The sequence below is a fragment of the Anolis sagrei genome, chromosome 3, assembly GCF_037176765.1.
Source record: "Anolis sagrei isolate rAnoSag1 chromosome 3, rAnoSag1.mat, whole genome shotgun sequence".
Taxonomy (NCBI): Eukaryota; Metazoa; Chordata; class Lepidosauria; order Squamata; family Dactyloidae; genus Anolis; species Anolis sagrei.
In genome coordinates this window covers 170,163,418-170,187,617 of record NC_090023.1, presented here as the reverse complement: position 1 = coordinate 170,187,617, position 24,200 = coordinate 170,163,418, and the positions used below count along the sequence as shown (strand labels likewise).

General features: G+C 36.4%; 1 protein-coding gene across 6 annotated transcripts in view; it reads left to right on the top strand.

The window, feature by feature from the left end:
• Nucleotides 1–24,200, top strand: part of HERC4 (HECT and RLD domain containing E3 ubiquitin protein ligase 4) — a 46,910-nt gene that overhangs the window by 8,874 nt on the left and 13,836 nt on the right. For 5 of the 6 annotated variants that reach the window (XR_010909495.1, XM_067465669.1, XM_067465668.1 and 2 more), the window contains exons 2-17: nucleotides 645–696; nucleotides 1,981–2,266; nucleotides 3,188–3,347; nucleotides 6,468–6,544; nucleotides 7,985–8,206; nucleotides 9,594–9,685; nucleotides 11,469–11,599; nucleotides 14,155–14,315; nucleotides 14,831–14,907; nucleotides 15,734–15,867; nucleotides 16,622–16,681; nucleotides 16,819–16,930; nucleotides 17,524–17,713; nucleotides 18,441–18,613; nucleotides 19,513–19,632; nucleotides 22,280–22,303. Coding sequence is in view for 5 of the 6 variants with exons in the window: in XM_067465669.1 (XP_067321770.1) it covers nucleotides 2,041–2,266; nucleotides 3,188–3,347; nucleotides 6,468–6,544; nucleotides 7,985–8,206; nucleotides 9,594–9,685; nucleotides 11,469–11,599; nucleotides 14,155–14,315; nucleotides 14,831–14,907; nucleotides 15,734–15,867; nucleotides 16,622–16,681; nucleotides 16,819–16,930; nucleotides 17,524–17,713; nucleotides 18,441–18,613; nucleotides 19,513–19,632; nucleotides 22,280–22,303 (1,959 nt within the window). In the remaining variant the exon portion in view is untranslated. The remainder of the gene's footprint in view (nucleotides 1–644; nucleotides 697–1,980; nucleotides 2,267–3,187; nucleotides 3,348–6,467; nucleotides 6,545–7,984; nucleotides 8,207–9,593; nucleotides 9,686–11,468; nucleotides 11,600–14,154; nucleotides 14,316–14,830; nucleotides 14,908–15,733; nucleotides 15,868–16,621; nucleotides 16,682–16,818; nucleotides 16,931–17,523; nucleotides 17,714–18,440; nucleotides 18,614–19,512; nucleotides 19,633–22,279; nucleotides 22,304–24,200) is intronic. The other variant, XM_067465670.1, reaches the window with a different exon arrangement.

The window sequence follows — 24,200 nt, the reverse complement described above, 5'->3', positions numbered from 1 at the left end:
ATTCTTTTGTATACAAAGGAAACTCTTGGAGGCAAATTTATATTGTTATAAGGATATGAAATGTTTATTTAATCTGCTTTAGCTGAAACTTTCTTTTATCAAGAATGCTCTTACCCTTCCAAAAATATTGTGAAATCTTCTCCTTTGACATTTCCTTTTGTATATTTCTCTTTTGTTGTATTTTGCTGATCATTTGAACATTATGTTTTGCCTAGTGATTACAGTGCAAAGCTATATTTTCTTATGATTATTATAGAAAGTGGTGACAAAAATATAGAGTATTTTATGAAATCTTAATATTCCATGACCTATGTAGTAAGCTTTTGGCTGATCCTAATTGTTATATTCTCTGACTAGTCTTGTAAGCAACAGCAAAATCATGGTAAAAGGGAAGATGTTTGCCTGTTCTATAGAACTACAGAAAGGATTGGACTGTTTGTTCCTTCAATTAAAATATTTTCCTTTGGAATAGCAATACAGTACATTTTTGGGTGGTTAAAAACTAAGTCTGAAATTTATCTTTTTGTTTAGATGTTCATTTTACTATTTTGAGTGTTCTAACAGAAATGTTAAATTGTTTAATACTTAACATGGGAAATTTGGATTCTTGTAATTTTAATCTTTTATGTCTTCTTGTTAAACAGGTCAACAAAAATTCACAATCATTGTAAGGAATGCATGAAGGCTACTATACAAGTATGTTTCAGCTCAATACAGCACCATCTTTACAGTTTATTGTGTATTGTAGGATATGAATACAGCCAGTTATCTTCTGCTTTCAGTTTTGGACCTCAATCTTATTAATAAATTTGATTGGACACAGTAGAACTTACTTTTGAATCAATTAAGCAGAGAATTGTCCTAAAAACACCTCTGGTTTAGTTTGCATAAGAAAAAATATTGTTTTTCAAGTTGTTACTAAAATTTCCAAAATATCTAGGAAAAATTTCTTTACATTGACATTACCTTTTGTTATGGGAAATGAAGTTGCACTGCTAATTAAAACAGATGCTAGGACTTGATGAATGGAATTGCTCATACTGCAGATCCATGCAAACAGGTATCCAGGATGTTGTGCAGTCAGAAATTGCAGAGTGCATTTAGTATTTATGTGTACGTCTGTTCCCACACCCTCAAGTCACCTGTTGAGTTATGGTGAACTCATGAATACCATAAGGTTTTCTTTAGCAAGGAATACTCAAGAAGTAGCTTAGCCAGTTCCTTCTTCTGAAATGCAGCCTACACAGCATGTGGTGTTCCATGACTGACCCTTCTTAGCTTCCAAGATCTGATGGAACTGATGCCTTTGGGGTATTACTCCTCAAATAGGGATTGCGGCATGTGCGAAAGCAATCAGTGCATCATCCACTGCTGTGCTGGTAGGGCTTTCTGTACCACTAGTGTTCAGTGAGATCTTCATCTTGGTAACAGTCTCATTGTTCTTACTCATCTCTTGGTGATTTCTTTTTTTAAACACATTCTTCTGACTGCAACTCAATGTTCTGGATGTGACTGTATATAATAATTTTTTTATAGCCTAAGATACGTGTCCTACATGTGTAGGTAGCCTTGTTTATGTGTTGGATGTTTGAGAAGATGAACATACTTGCTTTCAAATGTATGCTTCTGTCATTGTGATTACATTAATCAAGAATAGAAAATTGAATTATGAAGTGCAGTCCTGACTGGGAAAGATGACAAAAGGCCAGTAGATCCAGCCTGAGGTCGGCTGAAGCTATTTTGAATCCAAACATCTCCCAGTTTAGGGGTGTTGGAAATTACTTAGGACTGTCCTCACCCAGAAGTAACGTAATTTTGGCACTGAGGCTATATCCCTGGGCTAAAAGCACAGCAGGAACATTTAAAGAGGTTTTTGCAGTTCTTAAACTATAGGTTTCTTATGCAATGTGAAATTCTTGCAATTTTCTCATGCCTTCTAATCCCATGTCTTAATGCTGCTTTTATTTTTCTGTCTAACAGTGATCCTGAAAGAATATTTTTGAATGCTGCAGCTGGCAAGTCATTCAGAAGGCTAACAACATGTTATGTTGGGGGAATGCTTCTTTTGGACAGCTTGGCTTGGGGGGCATTGATGAAGAGGTTGTTTTAGAACCTAGAAGATGCAACTTTTTCCTGAATAAAAACGTTCGAGATGTAGGCTGTGGACTGAGGCACACTGTGTTTGTCCTGGATGATGGGACTGTGTATACATGTGGATGTAATGACTTAGGACAATTAGGACATGAAAAATCCAGGAAACGGCCAGGTAAGAGCAAATAACAATAACTGATTGGTATTGTATAGCTATGTGCACATTTTACATGCCGAATGTAAACATCCCCACAGAATCTTACCTAGGATTTCTCAGTACAGCAATTTTAATATTTTTAAAGAGTCATTAAAATGATACTCTGTGTTCTGGACATCTTTTTGAAATGTACCTAGAGATCATTAATTGTATGTACATTTTCAAAAAACTTGGGATATGTTAGGTATAAAGGATTCTGTATGTTTATAACTTGCTTTCCCTTCAAAATAAACTTGGATGTTAGCTTTATCTTTCACAAATGGTCAGCTAGATGAATTTTGAAGGAAAACACCATAATCGGTGCATATTGCTGCCTTTTATATTTGAGCCATACATCGTTATTTTCCCTCGTTATCAGTTCAAAGTGCAAAATTTCATATGTGAAACAGAAACTGAAAATGGAAGAATTAAAAGAATCAAAAAACATTGTTGAGACTGAACTGGATTTATTTCAGCACAAGTTTTTTTTGGATGTCAAATGCTAGATAATACAAAGAGATTTCTAGAAATTGTTACTGACGTTTTACCTCTTCACTAGATATAATTCAGGATTAAGCTATGTATAATTGAAGAGATGTTTGATTAAGATCTCCCATGTTTGTTTTACTTACGATGGTTTGGGGATTCCACAAATAAAATGGGGCTGTTGGCACCATGGAGGAAAATTAGCCCACATTCTTTTTCTGGATAAATAACACACCCAGATGCTATTTTACAATATAGTACAAAAAAACCATTGTGGGCTAATTCTCGTATTGCTTGCATAATATAAGAGGAAGCTGATATGCTTGAAGGGCACACTATTTCAGCTGTGGGTAAACTTGAATTTTGGGGATAACAATATTTTCAAATTATGCCACCTTTTTCCATTGTGTACAGAACAGGTTGGTGCCCTCGATGCTCAAAACATTGTAGCTGTTTCATGTGGAGAAGCTCACACGTTAACATTAAATGACAAAGGTCAAGTCTATGCTTGGGGTTTTGCTGCAGATGGACAGCTTGGCTTGCCTGGAACGGAGGAATATACCAGAGTACCCAGGTAAATCTAAATTGTAAAATGGCTTTAAAAGTATTCTCTTAGAAAAATATTTACTTTTACATTTGTTTAAACAAAACAAAAATGTGTTATTATACTATATGTGCACATCTAGAATCTGTCAGGGTTTCTTTATCTTTTTCTCTATATAAATCTCACTTGAGGAGACAACTCTCTTGGCAGTCTGTTAGGCATAAAGCAATTGACCCAGAGGAAGGGGGTTTTGGATTATGAAGGGGGGTTGTTTCCTGAGGGATGAAGGAGTGAATTCAGAAGTTAACTTTGCTAGGCTCTTTTTTTCTTCCCTGGAGGTGACCCTTCGGTATGTAAAAACAGTTATATCATGCTTTAAAATAGCAAGGAGGAGGGAGGTAGAGAATTGTGCCCACTCATTCAAGCAGCAATATTGAGAGCCATTGATGGGGTTATCTCCCCCTATCAATGGTTTGCTCTACCAGTGATTTAAATACAAAGTAGCAATGGGAGAAATATTATTATCATGTGATAAATAGTGACTACAATGCTATTACTATGCTGTAGTTGTGATTCGTCAGCCTTGTGTGATGAAGTCCTTGGCCACTAAGCATCATATCAAAATAATATTGGGCTGCCTTAAGTTGTTGTTATAAGGATTAATTGTCCTTGTGGTTGTATAAATAATATAAAATATAATGTAAAACAACAGTTTCTTTATTATGATTACATCTGATTTTTTATTTCCATATAATAGTGAGGCATGTACGTTTCAGCATCTCTAAGAGATAAATTTGATCTGTTATTTGATTATACTTAGAGCTTCTGTTTAATTGGCAAAGGTGTATTATATGTTTTTTGTCACACAGAGATAATACTGTAATTGTTGGAGCAACACTTTTTAGTTGTGATCTAAACTCTAGAACACAATATTGTTATATTTCTAAACATTTATTGGTGTTTTTGAATAGCTGTTTGGTTGGTTAGATTATTAGATTAGGCAGAGGATGCTTCAGACCTGCAGCAGTAGTGTTTGCACTGGTTTTCCTCAGCACTTCCTTCTACTTCTGATACCTAGGGCAATTTAAAAAGTACTTTGAAGATTTAGCACTGTGATCTGGTGGAAGAAAAAGGAATTACTGAATCTGCATATCCAGATATAGAGCATGCAGACTTCTGGATTACAGTGGATGGCTGCAGACTAGAGAAGAGTTTGACTAACTTCACATGCTTTAGTGGGCTCAGCCTAATGGTGTTTCTGGCATTAAACTATTAAACTTGGAAGTGCTTCAAAAGCAATATGACTTAGAGTTGGAAAGGAGGGCTTCTGTTGGGGCCATGGGAAGATTGAAGCTCCACTTGAGGTAGCAGTATTTGCATTATTATTTACGATGCATCATATATTTGAGTTTTTCAAATACTCCTTTTTTAAATTTTACAGATTTAAGAGGAGGTTAGCTTTCTGAATCCTTTACCTTCGGCTCTTCGAGGAAGATGTTTTCTTTTTCCCATCACAGTATATGGACAAGAGTAGATGTTACAGAGTAGCATGCACTTATAAAACTGATAAATTATAAATAGTATTTAGACTTGGTGCTTATATATTAGTAATTGTTTGAAAAGTGATTGTCTGGTGTGTATTTGTATGTATCTGTGTTATTTGTTGTGTTTTTTCTGTAAAATAATATATATATTTAAAACAAAAAGAATTATAAATGTTTTATTTAAAATAGTTTTAGTCATAGCGGCCTAGTTTAGAATAAGAAGATTACATGTATGAGCTGAGGTGAGCTTTGGATTCTGTATTCACAGCTTCACTCTCCACTTTTATACCTACAACGAAGCAATTGAAAGTGTCCACATCCAATTTTAAGTACTACTCGTGGTTCCTAAGTATATAGTTTGTTAAAATCTTGTTAGTGAAAACAATCAAGGATCCAACTGGTTTCAGATCTTTGTTTATTCTTTGACTAAAATTCAAACAAACCAGTTTGTCTAGAATATTTCAAGGAGATATTAATTGAAATGGGAATGGAGGACAACCCATGCCGTCTTGAATACACCCATTCTCATCTTGTTTTTGAAGCTAAGAAGGGTCTATCAGAACCTGTCCCTTGAATGGGAGACTGTCAGAAATTATGAGGGATCTACTGGTAGAATTCAGAAAGACTCCTGCTGGAAACTCCAGAAAGCTGTTGCCAGAACTATGTTAGGTGAACCTATAAAGTGTTGCTATAGAGGAGGAACCAGGGCTCACCACATCTTATTTACTCATTGGAAAATTGTGGTTTCCTATTTTCTGTATTATATACACATGTATACGTTTAGAAATTTTAGTCAAAATTGACCCAAAAAAACCCTGGATTAGTTTATCTATGAGTCAATATAAGTACTGTCCTTTAACTCCCCCCCCCCCCAGCACCCCCCATTCCTCTCTCTCAGTAAAGTGGGGAAAGATGGCTTACTCCATGCTAGGATAACCTAAAAGAAGCACCATCCCCCTCTACTCTATCTACCACCGCACTGTTTCTGGCCTTTTTCCAATGCATAGATGGAGAAAAGGTATCAGAAGCAGCCAAGGGAAGCTGCCCCCTGATGTGACACCAGTGCTTTCTCCTCCCTGTGGAATAACCCTTGATTTATCCATAATTTTGGCTCCAAAACCAGCCCTATATATGAGTATATACCAGGGGTCCTCAAACTAAGGCCCGGGGGCCGGATGCGGCCCTCCAAGGTAATTTACCCGGCCCTTTCTCAGGGTTAACCTAAGTCTGAAATGACTTGAAAGCACACAACAACAACCCTATATCATCAGCCAAAATCAAGCCCACACTTCCCATTGAAATACTACTAAGTATTGTATTGTTTTAAAATGTTTTTACACTACAGATAAGATATGTGCAGTGTGCATAGGAATTCATTCATTTTTTTTCCAAATTATAATCCAGCCCTCCAACAGTTTGAGGGACTGTGACCTGGCCCTCTGTTTAAAAAGTTTGAGGACCCCTGTTATATATGGTAGTCTCAGCCAGACTATTGTCTATAAGTGTGTAAGATGCATTTCTGTATGTTTCCTCGAGGGAAAAAATGTACTCTACTTTGTAATATTTTGTGGAAAGGCTGTTTTCTAATTATTTCTTGTTTCCATAGAAACATTAAAAGCTTGTCTGATGTCCAAATAGTGCAAGTTGCCTGTGGCTACTATCATTCACTTGCACTATCCAAAGGTAATTAATCTCCAGAAGCTATTTGTATATTATTCAGTGTATACTATTTCTTTGACTCTACGCTGTGAGTTGCCTTCGGGCTGAGAACAGCGGTATATAAGTAAGGTAAATAAGATGCACTTTTTTCTTTATATAAACTTCTCTAAAAATGAGGTATGCCTTAGAATCTCAAGTGCTTTTTTCTATTGGTGTTATTAAAATCAGTGTACATCTTACAAATGATGGCATCTTAGAATTTAAGAAAATAATAATAATAATAATAATAATAATAATAATAATAAACAACTTTATACCCCGCCACCATCTCCCTCAACGATGACTCGGAGTGGCTTACATGGGGCGAAGCCCAAACAACAAATTACAATACAAAAATACAAATTGCAGCAAAATAAAAAAAAGCCTTCTTGGTGGTGGCCCCCCAACTCTGGAACTCACTTCCCAAGGACATCAGGCATGCCCCAACTTTGGCAGTCTTTAGGAGGAGCCTGAAAACGTGGCTGTCCCAGTGTGCCTTCCCAGAATAAGGAAAATTCTCAGCAATATGTCCTCAGAATGCACTTTACTACTGGTTTGGGATTGACTGCGTTCCCTCATCTCTCTTTGAATACCCTATACCAGTTATATCCTACCTTGTTCATACCCATCGTTTAATTTTTTAATTTTTAAATTATTACATTTGGCCCGGTCATAGGTTTTTAAATCCTTGTGTGTTACTGTTTATTGGTTATTGTTTATATGTGATTTATATTAATTGTATTGTATTTATTGTTTCTGTTTATTGCTTTTGTTTATTGATGTACTGTTGGGCTTGGCCTCATGTAAGCTGCTCCGAGTCCCTTGGGGAGATGGTGGCGGGGTATAAATAAAGTATTATTATTATTATTATTATTATTATTATTATAAACAACATAACAATAAAGTATAACAATCATTTCACAAAATGCCAGTTTTATATAAATTTAAAATACGTTGCATTCTTCATAAAAGTATACTTAAAATCCCATTTGGTAAAGCTTGATGTCCCTGACATTCAACTTGGGTTAAAGAAATGAAATATAGATAGTAAGGATATTTTATCCCTTTCCCCTCTTTTGAGGAGCATAATGTCAGTGTTTATTTTGCATTTCTGTTGTGTCTCTCAACTAACTACTTTTATTTCCTATACATTATTTGTAGTTCTTTTACCACTGAACCGATCAGTTTTAGTATCATCGTGATTTAAAATAGAAAAAGAAGGGAATGGGGAGGCTATTACCTCATTAGGTTCTATGAATCATCTCTGTTAGGAAAACAAATCCCAGTTTTAGGGGTTTTTTCTGCTTAATTTTTATTTTACTTCTATTTGAATATTGCTATTTTAAACTAATGTGATAATTTGTTTTTTAAAATGACACGGTTTCTTACAATCTGAAATATCTATCTTTTCTTTCTCTATAACAGGAAGTGAAGTGTTTTCCTGGGGCCAGAACAAACACGGTCAATTAGGTTTAGGTTACGACCTTAAAAATCAGACTTCTCCACAACTGATAAAATCTTTATTAGGGATACCTTTTGGGCAAATTGCGGCCGGCGGGGCACATAGCTTTGCGCTTACTCTTTCTGGAGCTGTTTTTGGGTGGGGTCGTAACAAATTTGGTCAACTTGGTCTCAATGATGAAAACGGTAAGTATTCAAAATTTAATTAACAGTTTCCCTGCTGATTGTATTATTTTTTGATTAAAAGATTAAATATGTTTTTAGTTAAGTTCTGTTTAGATCCCTGAAAATTCCTGAAATTAATTCTGGCTCTCATGATGTGCAACTGTTCAGTGTCTGTGGAATGTGATGCAGCAGTGTGCCTATATTTTAAAACGTGATAGATGAACGAGAGTCAGAAACTAACTGGTACCATCCGCCTGGGTAATGGCAATTTTAGGAGTGGTAGTACTTTTTTGAAGGCCACAAAGTATCGAGGAAGGAAGTCAGATCTTTCCTTATTAAAGGGAGATAGATGCTAGCTCCAAGCAGCCAATTTCTGTGGTGCCTGCCTTCCAAGGATGGGTCTTTGAAGCCAGGCCGTCTGGCAAGGCTTGACTTGTGACATGGGATGGGCAGTTGATCAGATGGAATATAAATGCTCTAAAAACAAATCTTACCAGATTATCTGGGTTTCTTGGGCTAGATCTACACTGTCTCAGGATCTGATCCCAGATTATCTGTTTATCTCAGATTATCTGACAGAGTAGAGTCATATAATCCAGTTCAAAGTAGATAGTCTGGGATCAGATTCTAGGATATAGGGCCATGTAGAGCCAGCCTTGGACAGACACCCCTGGTAGGCATATTTTGGACATACTGACTCCTTAGAGCTGGTATTGGTCTTTTTCTCTCATTGATAACATTGCCTATCTTGCCATGCCCCACACCTGCAGTTCTAGGAGTGTTCCTAGCTTAGAGTGCATCTACACTGTAGAATTAATGCAATTTGAGACTACTTTAACTTCCATGGTTCAATGCTGTGAAATCCTGTAGTTTGTACTTTTACAAGGTTTTTAGACTTCTACCAAACTGACTCACCAAGCTTCCATTCCCAGGCCTATGTACTGTTGAGTTTTGGCAATTAAAGTGGTCTCAAATTACATTAATCCAACAGTGTAGATGCACCCATATTTATTTATTTATTTATTTATTTGCTGTATTTGTATACCTACCGCCTTTCTCAGCCAATCAGCAACTCAATTTATTTATTATTTATTTATTTAAAACATTTATATTCCGCTTTTCTCACCCGCAGGGGACTCAGGGCGGAGCACAGCATATATACGGCAAACATTCAATGCCGGGACATGAATTCATTATATGCATACATAAACATTAAACACATTTGTCTCTATTAAAATACACTGTTTAAAACTGTCTTGATCATCTGAGTCTAATCTAATTGACCTGGTAAGGTTTCCCAATTAGAATCTCAATATAGTCTAGTAGTTGAATACTTTTAATATTGTGTGTGTGTTTGGAATTTGTTACAAAATGTATGTTACATCTACTGAACTGTTATGATTTGCAGACAGATACGTTCCCAATCTTCTAAAGTCACTAAGATCGCAAAAAATAGTTTACATCTCCTGTGGAGAAGATCATACAGCAGCTCTTACCAAGGTACAATGCTAGGAGAAATGTGTGTTATACTGCAAGTAGTTTATTATTATGTTCGAATTGGCTGTGTTTTTTCTGCTGTTTATTCCAGATTTTAGTCTGGGAACTAATAGTAAGGGACATGGTAGCTTTTGATAGATATTGTCCTGTAAACCGGCTGCTTCTTTAATGCACAATTTAGCGTGAAAGAAGTTAGGTTGACACCTGAACTGTAATAGGTACATGCAGTCCGGATTACATCCGGATTACAAATGACTTAAAGTTAAGAATGGGAGTGAGACAGCAGTTTGTGAGAGAAATCTACCTCTAGGAAGGGAAAATCACCTCTGGAAGAGTTGTCATTGGAAAAAGGAGTCTCCACTGAAGCTTTTAACACCAACCTCATTTCCACAGCAAGCCAAATTTGTCAAAATCCAATTATCACAGGGACAGAAAGTGAGGTGAAATCTTCTGAATGGGCACAGGCAGCAAAATAAACACCATGGGGTGTTAACCCTTCCTTATGCTATCCAAAACTAGAATTTATTTATTTAGGCTGGAGTTACACTTAAAAATGTACCTGTTCTGACTTATGTGTACATTCAGTTTAAAAACAGACCCACAGAACCATTCTTGTTCGTTACTTGGGGACTGACTGTCCTTAAAGTTGCCCTATAATATATGAAGAAACATTATTTCCCTTTTTAATGGCAGGACCTCTATGAAAGCCCTGTAAACCACCATCACCACCACAAACTTGAGTCATCATCTGAAAATTGATTCACATGTTGACCTTTCCAAGTCATTGATTCATGGTTTGCATTGGCCTTCATATACACATGAACTGGAATAAAAGAAACTGAGAGTGTCTCAATACAGTGTGCAAATTAGTACTGACTAGTTGACAAAAGGAGAGCCTGTGTTTATATTACTTCAGTGCTGTATATAAGCCCTGTCAGAAAGATTATTTTGCATCCAGCATGAGTCCAGTCACTTTGGGGTGACTGCTATAGTGATAGATCTGTTCTTTTGCTAAGGAAGCTCACGGTTTCTAATTTTGTGCTTGCTAACACATTTTGTGTGAATTAAGCAACTGTTAATCAGTGAAGTTGTATTTCAAATTGATATTTACCAGGAAGCATGAGTTTAGTTTTGTTACATGAGTTCAGTTCTTTTTTCTCTAATGAATTCAAAATAGTAATATCTCTAGTGTTTTAGTATCCAGTCTGGGTACTTACCATTTTTCAGTGAATAATGTGGGGAAATAGATGTTGCACTTCTTTTTTAAACTATTACTAGTCTTACAAGTTCTCAAAGTTTTATTTGAAATAAATACAGAAATAAAAATAATACAGTTACTCCAGATAAGGACAAAATAAACCCAAGTAATATTTTTTAATATCTCTGGGGGGTTTTTCAGTCTGATATTACAGTGATAATTTGGTGTAGCATTTCTAGTTGCTGCTTTGCCCCATTATTAAAATTTAAATAAAAATACACATCTCTGAGATGTGTACGGGTTGATCCCCAACATTTTCTAGGTTCTTGAAATAATTTTTAATGTTAGACTGCCGTATATGTGTCCTTGATTTTTAATTTTTTGCTCAGTGGAGATATATTGCTAATCCTCCATGCTGTAGATCTGTGAAGACAAATGTCTTCCTTTAGGCAATCTATTTTGCTTTTATACATATAGTGCAGATATATAATATCCCTTCCTCCAGTTGTGACTAATATTATGTTTGTATAATAACATATTAGAGTAATGAACATGTTGTATACTAATGTTAATTTTTTTTCTTTGAAGGAAGGTGGGGTGTTTACTTTCGGAGCTGGAGGTTATGGACAATTAGGCCATAACTCTACTGGCCATGAGATAAATCCAAGAAAAGTTTTTGAATTAATGGGAAACATTGTCACACAAATTGCCTGTGGGAGGTAAGGTTGATCAGTGGAGTGGAATTATCTCATTCAGCTATACCTTATGGGTGTTATTGAGTAGTTTTTAGAGGGTATGACCCAATTCCATCTTCATGCTACATGAGATATTGGAAAAGGGATTTGCGCAAGTGTGTTATCTTTCCACTGCCGGATCTAGATCCAAGTCTTGGGGATTATAAAAAATATTGTTCTGATATTTTGCCTGTGTGTTTGTTGTGAGAAAAGTGGTTGAACTGCCTTACAGTTGTTTGGTGGCTTTAAAGCATTTGGCTATTGAGATCCAGATTGGTATATATTACATCTTGGGTTAAAAAGCAAAATTCCAGTATGCTATAAATATTAATAATAAGTGGATAGATTGCTGTCCAGGACAAGAAATAAAAATCATACGACTTTCAAAGGTGACAGTGTTTTTACAAGTGGAGTAGCACAATCCCAACTATAGATATTGTTTCTTCAACCATTTTTTACTTCAGTACTATTGTTTTTGGAAAGAGAAGAGTTGGAGGCTTAGAAATGTGTCCTAGGAGTAATTTAAAATATTATTAGTTTTTATAGAACAATCATTTATCTGATGATAGCAGTTTCAAAGCTGTTGTTTAATTACAAACCTGTTTGATTACAATTGTATTTTAATGTAACTAATAACTTCTCTCTCTTTTTATTTACATTTGGGTGTTGAATTTAAGAGAGGTGGAAAAAGTAGGCATGGAAAGCAATTTGAGCCTCCAGTCCATGTTAGACCAGGAGAAGCCTTTTTTCCAACAAAAAGTGGCCCAGAAATTGATTCCTGGGTTACTTCCTGTTGCAAAAAGAGTATCTCACAGTGGTCCTTTTCTCAATACAATAATGGAAAGGCCTCAAGGGATCTTTGCATCTATACTGTAAAATGAATGAGGTTTGACACCACTTTGATTGCCATGGCTCAATTCTATGGAATCATGGGAGCTATGGTTTTACAAGGCCTTTAGTCTTCTCTACAAAATAGTGTTGATACTTCATCAAACAATCTTTCTCAGGTTTCCTTAGCATAGAACCAAGGCGGTAAAAGTGGTATATCCATGTCATGTCATGTCCATTTAAAAAGTCATGTGCATTGTATTACTGGTTATTGGTTTTGTTGAGTATTGTTCTGAGTTTCAATGTTGCTGTTTTATATTCTTACGTTTTATTTAATTATGTTTTTATCTGAATTGTTATATTTTCCTATGCTCTTATTTTGATTGTGTTTTTGTTTTAATTGATAGCTTTTATGTTCTGTGGGCTTTTTGACCCATATGTAAGCTGCCCCGAATCCCTTTGGGGAGATGGTGGTGGAGTATAAGAATAAAGTAATTATAATATTATTATCAAACTGCATTGATTCTACAGTATAGACGTGCTCTTAGTTGCGCTAAGGCACTTTTACACAGTAGTTTTTTGTTCTACCAGATTGCACGCTCTGTGCTTCTCAGAGACCATATAATTTTGTAGATAGTTCTGTCACAGTGGAACCTCAGAGCTGTGTGCAATCTTTCTCCTTGTTTATCTGCATATTTTGTCTAGGAAAGAGGGCGGAGATATCACTCGCTCATTTTGGTTTTGTAATATAAACATCGAGTTATATTGTTGAGATCTAACTGACTAGAATTCTGCCCCTCCCCTAATAATGGTTTCTATGTACCATATATTCTGGCGTATAAGACTATTTTTTAACCCAAGAAAATCTCAGAAATCAGAGTCATCTTATATGCGGGAATAGTCTTATACACGGGAGTTGTTTTATACGCTGGAGTAGCCTTATGCATGGGAGTCATCTTATATGCGGGAGTAGTCTTATATGCCGGGAGTCTTCTTATAGAGTGAGTGCTGAAACTTCCAATCTGGATTGGAGAATCTGTGGTTGCTGCATATGGTGGGGGGAGCTCAAAAATGGCAGTAGCCATGTCCCTGCCATATGCAGCGACTGTATGAAAGCATTAAGGGCAACGCTGTACAAGTACGGTAGAAGAAAACCCATTCATCAGGATTCATGGACTTAATGCGGTCCCGATGGTGAGGTGAAGGGGTGCCTCACCGGGAAGGTGTAAGTGAAGGCATCCGGGGCACCCTTGGCCCAGAAAAACACACCTCTTTTACCAGTCTGGCCCGCCTTTGTATACTATTACCGTACCTCTCAGATCTCGCTGCTGAAGACTGCAGTGAAGTGGTGCAGGTGCGCATGTGTGAGATCTGAAAGGCAGAGAAGGAGGTACAGTAATAGGAAAATTACTATATTGAAATCAAATCTGATGCTTTTAAATTTTTTATTTGGTGTGTGTTGGAAGAGGGGTAGTCTTATATGGCAAGTATATCCCAAACTATATTTTAACTGGAAAAGTTGGGGTCGTCTTATAGGCCCAGTCGTCTTATATGCTGGAATATACGGTAATTGTTTTGGAAACAGTAGTCTCTGGGACTGTATAAATGTATCGACAAGCAAAGTGTATCACTTTTATTTTGACCATCTGTTTGGAAGATACTGTCGAATTCGTTTTCTTCTTAACTTTGTGTTTCACTTCTCTTTGTGCTAGGCAGCACACGTCTGCTTTTGTTCCTTCAACTGGAAGAATTTATTCTTTTGGTCTCGGAGGAAATGGACAGTTAGGCATGGGGTCTACCAGTAACAGAAAAAGCCCTTTCCCAGTGAAGGGAAATTGGCTTCCTTTCAATGGCCAGATTCCTTTGAATTCAGGTAAATGCAGGTATAGTTCAATTGCATATTATTGGCCTGGGAGGTTGGGCATGGAAGTTGCAGTTATGAGCTTTTACAAGTTGAACTTCCCTTAACTGGAAATCCAAAGGCTGAAAAGTTCCAAACCCTGAAGCTTTCTGCCTACATGGCTGCCTGCTTTGGCTTGTTCATCTACCAGATTCTGTCTCTCTGTTTTTGCTACTGCCTACCTGCTTATGTAAACTATTCTATTTTGAAAGTATAGTGTTTAATATACAAGGAGAAATTAATTTTTGGCTTGAGGTGCTCAGTGAGAATCTCACATATTTGTGAATGTATTTCTGAAAGAAGGTTGCTGTGCTTGTTGTTAGAAGTGTTATTCATATTTGCCCTCAGAAGAATTAGTTGTTATTATTTTTGCAAAGGTGACATTTCTCAAATTAATGAAATTAATACCTTCATAAAAGAGCAATTCCTGTGTGCTATTCAGCTAAAATTACCCTCTTGATATTTATAGCATCTTGTTTTAATTATAGATAGAGACGAACACTACTATGTAAAGAGGATTTTCTCTGGTGGAGACCAAAGCTTTTCACATTATGTTACGTTGCAGGTACTTCCTCTAATTTTTAAAATCCATAAACTCTTCTGTAGTTACTCAGTATGGGTTTTAGAACGCAGCTTGTTAAAGCAACTTTGACATAGTGCTAGTATTTGCTTTTTGTTGCTTTACTGTCATGTTTCCAATTTAAAACTGCATACGTGATAAAAATTTAATATTAATTTGCTTCATAAAAATCTTATTGAACTACATTTGAATGTGGCATTTTACGGAAAGTCATGTTTTGTTTTATTAACCAATAAAGAAAAGCAAACCGTTGATGTTTGGAACATATTAATGTTTTCAGTATTCTGAGCTCCAGTTGACCTCTAATTCACTATACATTTTTCTAAAATATTTTATCTAAACTTTTTCAAATGATATAGAAGTCTTCCAGATTGCTTAGGAAGCAAATCACTATGCTTGGGAAGATGAGATGTTTGTTTATTATTTATATCCTGCCTTTTCTCTCTTAAAAGATTCTCAAATCGGCTGTTTACAAGGTGTACAATTTGAAGTTGAAAACATTTAAACATTAAAATAGAATTAAACATAGGAGTATTTAAAATAAATAGTCTTTTAAAATATATTAAGATACATAAACACAAATCAGCACCCTCTGTCTCAGTCTTAAACATGCTCTTCTTTCGAAGCCTGCTTGAAGAGGAAGGTGTTAGCGTGTTGCCAGAAGTACAGTAGGGAGGGGGCTGTTCTGGGCTTTATAGGTAATGACTGGCACTCTGAATGGTTGAGTGGCTTGGCCAAGAAAAGTGTCATAATAAACAAAATATTAAGGTGTAGCAACATTAAATATGTGGGATGTTTTGCTTGAATGTAGGATTTGGTACCAGCAGATGACTTCAGATACTCTAATGGTTCAAAACAAATCTGGACTGTGAATGAAGCCTTCATTCAGAGATTGCTAAACTGTTCATCTTCAGGAGCAGGGAGACTCCCTGTTGAGATAGCAAAGTAAGAATTTCCCTTTTGGCAGATGCTGTCATTGAATTATAGATACATGCTTAATGATTTATTCCTATATTTGGACGAATTAGGCTGATTTGCAATATCTTATTTACTAAAAATCTGAAACTGTTCATGATCCTAAGCTCAGTGGCATGCAGAATATTAAAGTCTAAGATTATAATAAATCATATGTGTTACATGAGTAAAATTTTGTACAGGAAAATTTTAGTTTCTTAATACCGCTTTGGGTCTTTTAGAACTCCAGTTTTTTGTGCTAAACATGCATATTAAGTGAAGACCTGGCTGTTTGAGCAGGCGTTCGAATAATTAGTGCAATGATTGGTTAATGAACATTGGAATGGAATAATGGATGACGAATCTGGATCATGTTTCTGATGATGAGACGATAGCGAATAGTGAATTGTTACTATAGTAATTGTTTATTAATTGTGTAATGTGTTGGGTTGTTGGCTGTTTTTGCACTGTAGCATTGAATTTTTGCTGTTCTTATTTGTTGTGAACCACTGTAAGTCGCCTTCGGGCTGAGAACAGCGGTATATAAGTAAGTAAGTAAGTAAATAAATAAATAAATATTATAATCAAATAATAAGCTGAAATATATTTGTTTGCTGATCTTGTTTTGCCTAGTTGTACTAGAACGATTCTTATGATCCAGTCACCAGCAATCATTTAAAAAATAATACTGTATTGAATTGTTTGTGTTTAACCTTTTTTTTTGTTTTTGTTTTTTTGTTAATAGTGAAATCGATGGAACATTTTCCTCAGCTGGCTGTCTAAATGGAAGTTTTTTAGCTATCAGGTCAGCAGCTAATATGTCATATTTTAATATACCAAGCTATATAATTGAATGATTTTTTAAAAATATTGTAAAGGTTAGATGTGTAGAGAATGAATGATGGAAAGCAACATTCACTTTTTGTTTCCCCTCCCTCATAGCAATGATGATCACTACAGAACTAGTGCCAGATTCTCAGGGGTCGATATGAATTCTGCTCGACTTCTCTTTCACAAACTTATACAACCAGAACATCCTCATATATCCCAGCAGGTTTGTTCTGATCTTCCTTTTTAAATCTAGTTTTAGTGTTATCATTATTTAGATTGTATTAACTTACTGGTAAATTCGGTTTTATAAGGCAAGAAGAATATTTGACAATAATTTAAAGATTTTTGTATCAGAAATGACAGATTACAGTAACAGTTATGAAAATTTTATGAGGACATTTCAGTATCTGTTTTTTAATATGCGTTATTTAGCTGCCCTTTGAAATGTTCATGTGCCCAAGTTCGATACTGGTATATGAATCTGAGCTGAATGGTGGGTTATTGTTACTTCTGAACTTGGAATCGTGACTTAATTTTATAATTTTGTTGATCTGGTGTCAGAGATGTGCAGAGGGAAAATGAAACTTCCTGTGTAGCTTATATGTTGTTTTTGATGCTTATAGAGATGTAGTTTCTCCTCCCTGTACCTAACAACAAGCTCATTTCCTTGCTCATCTCCTCACTGATCTGTTTTCCAGTGTAGTTCTATAGTATCCTTGAAAAGGACACAAAAATATTAAGGGTTTGATATCAATTTATTTCCCACAGAAGTGTTTTTAATTTAAAAGTAGAATTTGTTTTGCACGACATTCCTAGGTGGCTGCTAGTTTGGAGAAGAACCTTATTCCTAAACTGCCTAGTTCTTTGCCAGATGTTGAAGCTCTAAGACTGTTTCTAACCCTGCCAGAATGTCCACTAATGAATGATGCCAACAATTACATGACACTAGCTATTCCATTTGCAACTGCTGTTGTGAATCTAGAAAAAGCGCCACTGAAAGTACTTGGTAAGCTTTGTTTTTGTGTGTTTTTATCTGTTAATCTGCCGTAAAGATGCAGCAGCATGCAAACTTAACAGTGTACATAATATGATCATTGACTGTGTTTATAGTCAGACATCTTTCATTTCATGATGAAAGAGAAGTATTGTTGCATGCATATTTGAATGGTAAAGTTTGTCAAGCTGCAAATGGGGTGCACGTTCATAATTTCTGGCCCTAAATGTTTTTAAATTTTGAATTGTCCAAGTCAGTTAAGTTCTTCCATTTTCCTATTAACAGAATATCACTTCAATTTAAGCAAGGTATCATAGTGTGATTGCGATTGTAGGTATTATTTAAAGCACAACTTGCTCATTTTTCTTTACTTCCCAATCAGAGAACTAAACCACTTCTTCTGTGTGTGAAACTGTGTGGATGTAGAGTGGAAGAATGACTGGATAATGCATTACTACACCACTATTAAATACTAGTTACTTAGCACTAAATAGCTGATGAACTGAGACAGAAATGCTGGCTTATATTCAACACTGTGTATAGATTTCTGCTCTGAAAATGTCACATTACCCTTGGACCATATTTTTGGGATGCAGGTGTTGTAGGGATTTTTACCAGTGTAATCTGCAACTACTGTTTCAAGGGCACATCTCGTTTTCATCCAGCATATACGATCCCAGTAAAGATGCAGAATTTGCTAATTTAAGGTGCTAGATTTATTTTTCCTTCTTATTGACAGAAAATTGGTGGTCTCTTTTGGAACCTCCTTTATTCCTCAGAATAGTGGAACTTTACAAAGATGTTGTTGTCCACCTTCTGAAATTGTACAAAATGGGTATCCCTACCTCAGAGCAAAGAATCTTTACTAGCTGCCTACACTCGTCTCTCAAGGTTTTGGAAATTTTGCACAGGGTATGTCTTGGCAGTTTGTATCCTTATTTGTAAAGTGATGGGCATTTTGTCAGATTTGTTGAATTGACGTAATTGATTTAGATTTGGATGTTCATTTAGAGGTTTCATGCAACATTTATTATCCTGTGAATTCTTACTGTTAGTCTTTGTTTGACTTGCACACAATACTAAAAGGAAGATTTCTTAGCGTTTTCATTGAAGACCTAAGATTTCATATAACAGCAAAATCACAACTTAAATAAATGTCTCAAATTGAAAGCTTATGTCAATTTCACAAGTTGAGTCCACATTTAATATTGTGAATGCCAGCTGATTTTAGTGATGTTTTCCATCAGAATCAAAAGGCAATTATGCAGAGCAAGAGAAGTCATTCTAAGCTGTTCAGTATATTATGAGCAGATTGCTGATAACTAAGGTCCCTTCTACACTCCTTATGTCCCAGGATCTGATCCTAGGTTATCTGGTTTGAACTGGATTATATGAGTCTTCACTGCCAGATAATCTGGAATAAGATAATCTGGGATCACATCCTGGGATATAGGGTAATGTAGAAAGAAGCCTATTGGCAATCAATAAGCAACCAGAATCTCATTTTTCAAATAGCAGCTTGTTTCCCAGGCTGCTGGTAAAATACAATATTCTGAAATACAGTCTGTTTTGTTATCCTCTTGTTATAGATAACCAGTCTCAGATATATTCAAGAAATAGGTGACTCTGATGATGGATTTTTTTTTCAAAGGCCACTTTTTGAAGATGACCGTGTTTTCCCCTAGAACTTAGTAAAATGTCCTTATTTGTAAAGTGATCAAGCAGATATACAAGTCATCTATATTAAACTTAATTTTATAAAGTGAAATGTAAAATAGTTATTATTGACAAATTGTGTTCTTAAAATTTAGGTAAACGAAAGAAGTGGCCAAATCATCCAGTATGATAAATTCTATGTACATGAAATACAGGACTTGATAGACATAAGAAATGATTACTTCAACTGGATCCAACAGCAGGCATATGGAATGGTAAATTTCCCAATTTTCACATTACTGTTTTAAATATGCACTTAGATTCCTCTTATGGCAGATTGCTATATGATAAATTGTTTGATTTAGTTCTCCCAGCTGTCAGCATGTTCCCAAATGCAAAAAACAAAAACAAAACATAAGAAAACCTAAATGTTGGAGATAATCTGTTCTTAAACAATTCCCGATAGTCTGCTTTTCAGTGTGTAAGGATTTTTCCTAGGGGAGAATATTCTGTTATAGAATTTTTTGTACAGCCTGAAGTAATTAAACACAGTAATAGCTTTACATTGCTTTCCCCCAAAAATGCTCCAACAGGAAAATAGAGCAAATATCTCTTCCTACATCATAAAAGAAATCCACCTTTGTTTTATGTTGAAAAAATGCAGTCTCAGTCTTACAAACTGAGATACAGCAGAAGGTGTCAGACATTCCTTATGCTGTCTCTTGAGAAACAAATCACTGACCATCTGTTTTCTAAGAAATTTCTCTTTATGGCATTTTTTTAAAAAAAAGAAATCTGCCAAACAGATACTGCTTAAGGTCAGATCATAGATTTTAGTTTATTCTGAACACAGTAGTAAAACTAGAAATGAAAAACAAACAAGGATTATTTTTTAAATGTTCAAATAAGGTTATGATTGCAGCAGTAAATAATAGTGATCCCAGTGTTCTATCTTCTAAGAATGTCATTTTGCCTTTTAACACCCCATCATCTATATCAGTGGTTCTCAACCTATGGGTCCCCAGATGTTTTGGCCTTCAGCTCCCAGAAATCCTAACGGCTGGTAAACTGGCTGAGATTTTTGGGAGTTGTAGGCCAAAACACCTGGGGACCCACAGGTTGAGAACCACTGATCAATATAAATAAAAATGTCATGTTCGTTTGTGGGATTAATCTAACTCAACCACTGGATGAATTGCCACCAATTTTGAACACAACACACCTATACTACCCCAAGGAGTGACCATCACTTAAAAAAACATGGATTTCGTCATTTGGGAGTTGTAGTTGCTGGGATTTACAGTTCAACTACAATAAAGAGCATTCTGAACCCCACCAACGATGGAATTGAACCAAACTTGGCACGTAGGACTCCCACAATCAACAGGAAATTTTGGAAGGGTTTGATGGGCATTGACCTTGAGATTGGGAGTTGCAGTTCACCTACATCTGGAGATTACTGTGGACTCAATCTGGACCAAACTTATGCCCAAATGTGAACACAGATGGAGTTTGGGGAAAATAGACCTTGGCAGTAGGGAGTTGTAGTTACTTGGATTTATAGTTCACCTACAATCAAAGAGCATTCTGAACCCCACCTACGATAGAATTGGGCCAAGCCTCCCACAAAGAACCTCCATGACCACAGAAAATACTGTGTTTTCTGGTAATCTTTGGCGACCCTTCTAACACCCCTAATGACCCACCCCCCCCAGGGGTCCCAACCGCCAGGTTTAAGAAATGCAGCCTTAGGCCACCCAGTCCAACTCCTTTCACCAGGGCAAGAAAACATAATCAAAGCCCTCCTGACAAAGAGCCATCCAGCTATAGATATAGATAGATAGATATGATTCACACACACATGTATATCCGACAGATATAATATCATAGATTTGAAAGGGACCCCTAAAGAAGAACAATAATATGTTGCATGTTCCAGAGTAGGCAAAACAGAAAATCTCTACACCAACACTGACAAACAACAAGAAGTACTATTTACTCACAAGCATAAAGAAATTACATATATTAGAAACCAACACTTTCTCATTACTTTATTTTTGAGATCACCAGACTGGACCACAGTAACGCGTGGCAGGGGACAGCTAGTGTTTATCTAAATTCATTCCCAATGAAACCTCACATCTCTGCCTCTTCCATTCAGTAATATTGTTCTTAAAGAAAAAAGGGTCCCTTCAAATAATTTAAACCTAAGAACCAATTTTACTTTTTGACAAGAAATACCTTTTCCTCCTCCTCTTATTGCTCCAATCAGGAGTTAGTAATATTTCATTTTGGGAAATATGCTCAAGAGCTCAAATGAAAGAATGTTCATACATACCATATAGATGAAGTAAGTCATGTATACCGTATCCATTATCAACAAGCAAAAGCACTGACAACTTGTGTTTAAGTATTCTATACAGCTTGTCATAAGCTGTATAGAATAAGCCAGGACTGCTATGAATAAATATGGGGAGACTTCTGTTTGGTTCCCTTCTTAAGAGTTGTGTCCTCACTGTCAGTACTTAGGGGGCGCAGGAAAGGTTGCTTGAAAGGTAGAGTAGCTTGTAAGGCAGAGTAGCCAGATACCAATAATAAACATTCCAGAAAATAAGATTGATAAGTGGAAATGTTGAATGGCACCCTGGCAGGGAATAATATGCAACCATATTCAAATATCATCTGCAGGCCTAAGAAGGAGAGAGGTGTTTTGTGGGGTATCCTTTTTTGAAATTCACATGTCAGTAGTCTCAGCGCTTTGGTTTTTATGCTCATGGTTCTAGTGGCAGCTTGTGTGCATTAAAAAGAAAACCAAGTGGGTAAATAATTGTTATAGTGATTATAGGTAAGGAATATACATGGAAAAACTAACAGTTCTTTCCTGTCTTAATTACTGCTGCCTTTGTCAACTGCTATGTATAGGAGATCAGCCATGGATTAAATGAGGTAAGAGGTTACCAGATTTCCACAGGACATTTCTGGATACCAGGCACAAAAGTGTTGCCATAATCTAGTCTGCCCATGGGCCTTGAAGTGAGTCTGATTTTGAAAAGCAGAATACTGAATCAATTGATTAAACAAATTTATTTATTTATTTATTAATAAATGTTATATACCGCCACTCCCCAAAGGCTCGGAGTGGTTTACAAATGAGATTGTATGTACAGTCACCCTTCATATCCATGGATACTGCTTCCCTAATTCAACCATTCATGGCTTGAAAGTATTTTTAAGAAAACACTCAAAAGCAAACCTTGATTTTGCCATTTTATATCAGAGATGCTATTTTACTACTCTATTATATGTAATTAAACATCCACAAACTGTGAGAATCCATGGGAGTCCCTGGAACCAAATCCAAGTGGATACCAAAGTCCCACTGTAGAATAATGGATAAAAAAAGCCTTTAAAAAATCTGACACTTCCACAAATTGGTATGCTAAATTAAATTTGTTTTTCCACCAAGTAAGTAATCTAGAACTGTATGTGTTGAAAAATAAGACATATTTAAAAAACCAAAATCATGGCTTTTGCTAATAGGCCCTGGACTTACTCTTGGAGCATAGATGGACATAAAATCAAACAAGTTACATCCTTCAAATATCTAGGTGTAGTTTTCCAATCTAATGGTAGTAGAAGAGCTCATGGGGATCAAGTATCCAACACCGCGCAGGGGAGCTCAATTGCCATTCTTAAATATCTTAAGACAAGAGGGGGCCACTTCACACCGGCAGCGCTCAAGCTGTTTGAAGCTAAGTCATTAGCCCAACTCTTGTATGGTGCTCAGCTGGGCCCCTTCCCCAGTTTTGCCCCATTAGAGCTGTTCAGTCAAAGTTTCTGAGATCAGCCTTGCAGGTACCTAAATGCATTTCTAATACCACCCTGCGACTAGAGACAGGCTTTATGAGAGTGGAGGCCAGGGTGTGGGTGGCTATTCTCAACCTCTGGCTCAGACTATCCCGTGCACCCTTTGGTCTTGCCCCACTAACCATGAAGGATAACTTCCAATCCACATGGAAGCAGGCGGTAGCATCAAAAATCTCCTCATTGGGATTTTCTCTAGGTCTACTATTCATAGCAAATAGTAGACCTGGAGAAAATCCCACTGAGGAGATTTTTGATGCTACCGCCTGCTTCCATGTGGATTGGAAGTCATCCTTCATTACAATCAAGCCAAAGCACTTATTAAACAACGTATCACAGACAGAGAGCAACAACTAGATCTGGCCTCGGTTCCAACCTTCCTTATCAACGAAGACAGCAGATATCTTGCCTCCCCCATGGCATATTTAACGAACTTAGAGGTTTCTATTCATTGAAGGGCTTTCACCCTGGCTCGATGCCACGCTCTCCCATCAGCTGTACTCGAAGGCCGCTACCGGAAGATCCCTTTCCCAGAAAGACTCCCCTGTGATTCGGGTCATGTAGAAACGATAGAACATGTGCTCCTTCAGTGCCCGTTCTACAGGGATATCTGTGCCAGGCTTATCTTACCTCTGATATACAAGCACCCAGGCCATTCAGGACAATTTTATACCTTCATGCTACTTGCAGATATTAATTCAGCTACAACCTACAATGTTGCAAAGTTCTGTGCAGCAGCATACAAAATCCGTCAGGAAATGACTAGTCCCAAAAGTTAACTGTGTGTCCAGTAATCTTCTTCCCTAAATCTACAATTTGGTGATGAATCTGGGCATTGTATGTTTTTACCCTGTTTCCCCTTCCGCTCCCTCACCCATATTGTGCTTCAGTAGTTATATTTATATTTTTAATGTACCAAACATACCAAGTTTGTATGAAAATGTGACTATTTCCTGTGCTGGTCAATGACCGAAATAAA